The sequence below is a fragment of the Alosa pseudoharengus genome, unplaced genomic scaffold (assembly GCF_046254945.1).
Source record: "Alosa pseudoharengus isolate Yale_2024_CS ecotype anadromous, Long Island Sound unplaced genomic scaffold, YU_APseudo_1.1 YU_APseudo_1.1_scf_1, whole genome shotgun sequence".
Taxonomy (NCBI): domain Eukaryota; kingdom Metazoa; phylum Chordata; class Actinopteri; order Clupeiformes; family Clupeidae; genus Alosa; species Alosa pseudoharengus.
Genome location: NW_027468564.1, coordinates 25773220 through 25778219, shown reverse-complemented (window position 1 = coordinate 25778219; position 5000 = coordinate 25773220). Strand labels below are relative to the sequence as shown.

At 40.9% G+C, this 5000-nt stretch overlaps 1 protein-coding gene across 2 annotated transcripts in view; it reads left to right on the top strand.

The window, feature by feature from the left end:
* Positions 1-5000, top strand: part of qtgal (queuosine-tRNA galactosyltransferase) — a 60844-nt gene that overhangs the window by 25078 nt on the left and 30766 nt on the right. For both annotated transcript variants that reach the window (XM_076285264.1, XM_076285269.1), the window contains one exon: positions 4050-4115. In XM_076285264.1, coding sequence (XP_076141379.1) covers positions 4050-4115 — 66 coding nt within the window. The remainder of the gene's footprint in view (positions 1-4049; positions 4116-5000) is intronic.

Below are 5000 nucleotides of genomic sequence, written 5' to 3'. Positions count from 1 at the left end.
ATAATAAGTCCCTTTTGATAGCTTCTGGAGGAAAGTACATTTTTTATCGACCAAAACGTCCTCAAAGCCTGCTTTCATATACTGTCAGCTGCCATTGTCCACAATGTATTTCTAATCTAGTCTGGTTTGTTTGTCCGAGTTTCCACACGGTAACAATGGGGGGCGGAGCTTAGCGACAGGTCAATTCCCAGAACCCGTCAGCAGGCAAGTTTTGAAGATTCTAACAAAAGATTCTGTTCCGCAACAATGTAAGCCTCTATTCCACAACAATGTAAGGTACTCCAGAGCGTTCTAAACTCCAACTGTAATCAGTGTGTTTGGTTACATGACACATATCGAAATCAAATATTTAACCCTTAGAACCCGATTGACGCAAAGTGCGTCAAAAAATACACCCTTTCTTCTCTGTTACATTGCTCCGGAACGGTTCATCGCAGCGAGATGAAACCTTTATTGCACGACAGAGCAGAAGTGGGGCTTTCCAACGAGACTACACACTTGTCTGTACGATCAAGTATGAAAATTAAAAAAAATCATGAAATTAAATCAAATTGCATCATATTTACAGTCTATACTTCTCTGCATTCACCTGCACACACATTACTCTAGTTTGAATTACTCACGAACCCGTGATCGCATCGATATGGCAAGCATATCAGATGAAAGAGGGAGCACAGGGCTATCCATTGGTACCATGTTTATCGATCCTTCTGGCTTATAAAACCAGACGAAGTGACTGCAAAATAATAACTTCGTGTACACAAACCAACCTGCACACTCATTCCTCTCGTTTGAATTACTCGCGGACCCGTGATCGCATAGATATGCCACGCATGTCAGATGAAAGAGGAGACTCAGAGCTGTCATTTGATACCAAGTACATCCTTCTGGGTTATAAAACAGACGATCTGACAGCAAAATAATAACTTCATATAGCTGGACTTACCCCACGTTTTTGTCTGTTCTTGTGGCAAAGCATGTTTATAATCCAATGCTATCATGTGTTTCTCTATGGCAAAGCATGTTCATATTCCGGTTTTGAGATCCTAGCAAATTCCTGCATGGCATCCAATTCAAGGCTCACATTGCATCCCAATTTGTTCAACAAATAAACACCTTTTTTGCCTTTACTTTGTTCATGGCAATGCAGTAAAGAGTTGAGAATTATTATGACTGCATACAAACAGGCACGCAGGCTAACAGCAACCTCGGGTCACAGATATGGAGCGCAGAAAGGTCATTTTTCATCACTAAATAAAAAATGGCATTTATTTCCGTAAATCACACAGCAAATATTTCTGTAAATTGCTCAGCCCCAGAGTATCCCTCCAACATGGCAATTATATTGCCCGATTCAGGACAGTCTGCCCTACACACACATGAAATGCATGTAGAGCTGTGAGCTTGCTGTGGTGAGATACATGTCGAAATATAAGAATTTTTATAATACACTTTTTATATTTTAATTCTTTAAAAATCAAAATAAAATCAATGCTAGTATTAATACATGAAATGATGGCAGATCTGAATAGCCTAAACTCTCCTGAAAAAAACAATATATAATATATGTGTGTGGCACTTACAATGACCAGAATAAATCCTTATGAATAAAGGTAGTGAAAATGCCCTAAAAACAGCTTAGGGTTCTAAGGGTTAAGCAATATAGCACGAGTGAGAGTGGGGTTGGTCAGGCAACAACACCCGTGGGAATATCCATGACCAATCCCACGATCACGAGTGCTATATTGCTTTTATACAACAATTCTACAACAAACTAAATAATCTGAAAACACCCCAATATTGTTTAAAAATGTTAATTTCGACATCGTTCTTACACATCAAAAAATAGTTCTCTTTTCAATAGACAGCGTCTTGGTTGCTAGGTAACCAACATTCCATATCCCTCGTTACGGGTCTTTGTGGTTTATGTGTCTTCTTGAAAGAAATGTTGAAAGTCGGGCTGAAATCACATTCATATCTAGGTTTGCTGCATGGACACTGGGCCATGTCATGTAAGGGACATGGTACTGCAAAAAAACGGAAACATAGCCTACATTGCAGAACCACTGAACTTTATTAATTTATGGTGAATAAATGTTACACTACTGTGCACAGCCTGACGTGACGATACTAGCACGTTAGCAGCGGTTAGCTAACTATGCTAACGTTAGTTATCTACAAGTCTCCTCCCAGTGACAATCATATTATACACAATGCTGGTAATGCTGAGAACAATTAGCATCCTTGTTTATTTTACTTACATTGAGTTGACTGTATGGCTTAATCCACAGATGTGGTGAAGCACTGTTTCGTTATGGTTTGCTAAGGAGTAACCCATTGCTTAAAATAGTGGAGAGCTGGGATGAGAACATTGTGTCAAATCTTCGCATTGTATCGCGGAGTGATTTATTATTAGCTGTGCAAAGTCTGAGTTGAAATGTCCAGGGATATTCCAACTCATGGAACGTCTCTCGGCCAATCAGAAACAAATAAATAGTTCCATAGAACCCAATTGTTGTATAATCCAGGTTATCTTCTCTGATTTCATGAAATTGGAGTTAAATAATGTAAACTCAGTTTACATGACATTTTTAATCGGAGTAAAGAATTTAATCGGAGTGAAATCTGATTGTTTGAATGTAACCACAATTGCCTGAGCTATTGTTGATAGTAACATACAATAACATATAATAAGACCATAATATACCAAAATAGACCAAAATATAAATAAAATAAATAAATCTTAAAAAGGTGGTGGTGAACATAAAGGATCTAGAATTAACAGCAGTAAATACAATACGGTCTCTCTTATACCCACACACACTCACACAGAGTGATGGTAAATGGCACATTTGTGTGATGGTTTTATTGTGTTCCTGCCGTGGTAGTCCAATTGGTTGGTACTGAGGTCTGCGGTTACCAACTCAGATGGTGTGTGTGTGTGTGTGTGTGTTAGTGTGTGTGTCAGTGTGTCTTTGAATGTGTCTTTGAATGTGTGTATGTATGTCTGTGTGTGTGTGCGTGTGTGTGTGTGTGTGTATTTTGGCAACTTATGTGTGTGTGTGCAACCCAGGAATTTTAAGCATGGCAGTGTCACAGTCCTCTCCTAAGAGCATTTTAAGTCAGATATTTCTTGAGGCGTTCATGTGTGTGTGTGTGTGTGTGTCTGTGTGTCTGTGTGTGTGATTTTTTATTGAAGTGTTCCTGCCACACACATTTCTCTTTTTCCATGGCGAAGGTTAGATCCGTATGAGGTTAGTCGGGAACGTCCGGAATTCTGCACACTTTTCCATCCTGGAATATTCACAGAATATTTGAGCTGGAGAGAGTGGCTCATCTGTCAGTGCACTGGAGACGAGGGGAGATACCCCCCTAATCACACACACACACACACACACACACACACACACACACACACACACACACAGTCACACACAGTCACATACACACACACACACACACACACACACACACACGCACACACACACGCACACACGCACACACACACAGTCACACACACAGTCACATACACACACACACACGCACACACACAGTCACACACACACACTGACACACACACACACACACACACACACACACACACACACACTCTGACACACAGTCACACACACACACACACACACGCACACACACACACACACACACAGTCACACACACACACACACACACACACACACGCACACACCCACACACACACACGCACACACACACTCTCTCTCTCTCACACACATATCCTGTAACCCTTATGAACACTCACACATAAACAAAAAAAAAAACAGGTTATACTGCATTAATAATTTAATTTGCATTGCATTTATTATACTATATATAATTGTATAATGTATATAATTTAATTCCCTGTATCCTTGTCCTGATTGGATTAGGACATAATGTAGGAGGGCTGAGATATGGTGGCCCTCTACCTTCCATGAAAAATTTGACTAAATTGAACCGACTGCATTTTTGAACATCTTATAATGTGATGCTGTTTGTCTGGCTTGTCATGATGATGTCATTGTGTGTCCTAGGATGATGTCATGATGCCAGAGCGAGTGAGGCTCCAGTATGAGACATCCATCCTCAACCGTAACAGTGTGAGTAACACACACACACATACACACACTCACTCACACACTCACACACACACACACACACACACACACACACACACACACACACACACACACACACACACACAGATGTGATCACCCAGACCATCCACTGTGTGTCCATGGCTGGTTTTCCCATTCTCACTTCTCACCCTTTCTAACCCGTCCTGGACCCTGTCTGAATTCCACACTGCACCTGACCGCGGCCCCCCCATTCCAATCCCTCGTCATGGCGACGCTCCCTCCGTTGTTATGACTTCAGTCTGGAAAGCCCCTTTCCTAATGGGAATGCAGGATGGTTTTCCCCGGTTGCCTTTTCTACACGCCACTTCTAGGGAGGAGAGGAGAGCTTCTGTGGACGACCTTAGAGTCTGGAAGTACAGGGGAAAAAGGAATCAAAGAACTTAATTCTGTAGCATTAAATTACATTAATATTTTTAGGGATGCACAATGATATCGGCCCGGCATCGGTATCGGTATCTGCAGATAAAAGCTTCATAACTTAATTATCAGCATCGGCCGATATGGACATTTCTGCCTATGTGCCTAGCCGATAATGTGACCTGTTAATTATGCGCACGCAAAGAAAATGTTTACGTTACTATGAGCACCAACAACATACTTCAACATGTTGGCTGTGTGTGGCAGTATTTCCAAATTCCGGAAACTTATAACAAAATTGCTATTTGCAGTGCTTGTAAAGTACCAGTGATGTGAGGAGAGGTAAAACGATACTCTTTACAAAGCACTAGCCAGAAAAAAACGGCACCAGCTAAAACTGTGATGACGCATTGCTAAGTTTTTGTTTACAATGCCAATAAGTTTCTAAAGTGTGTAGCGTTAGCTAACGTTAGAAAACTAGCGTCTAGA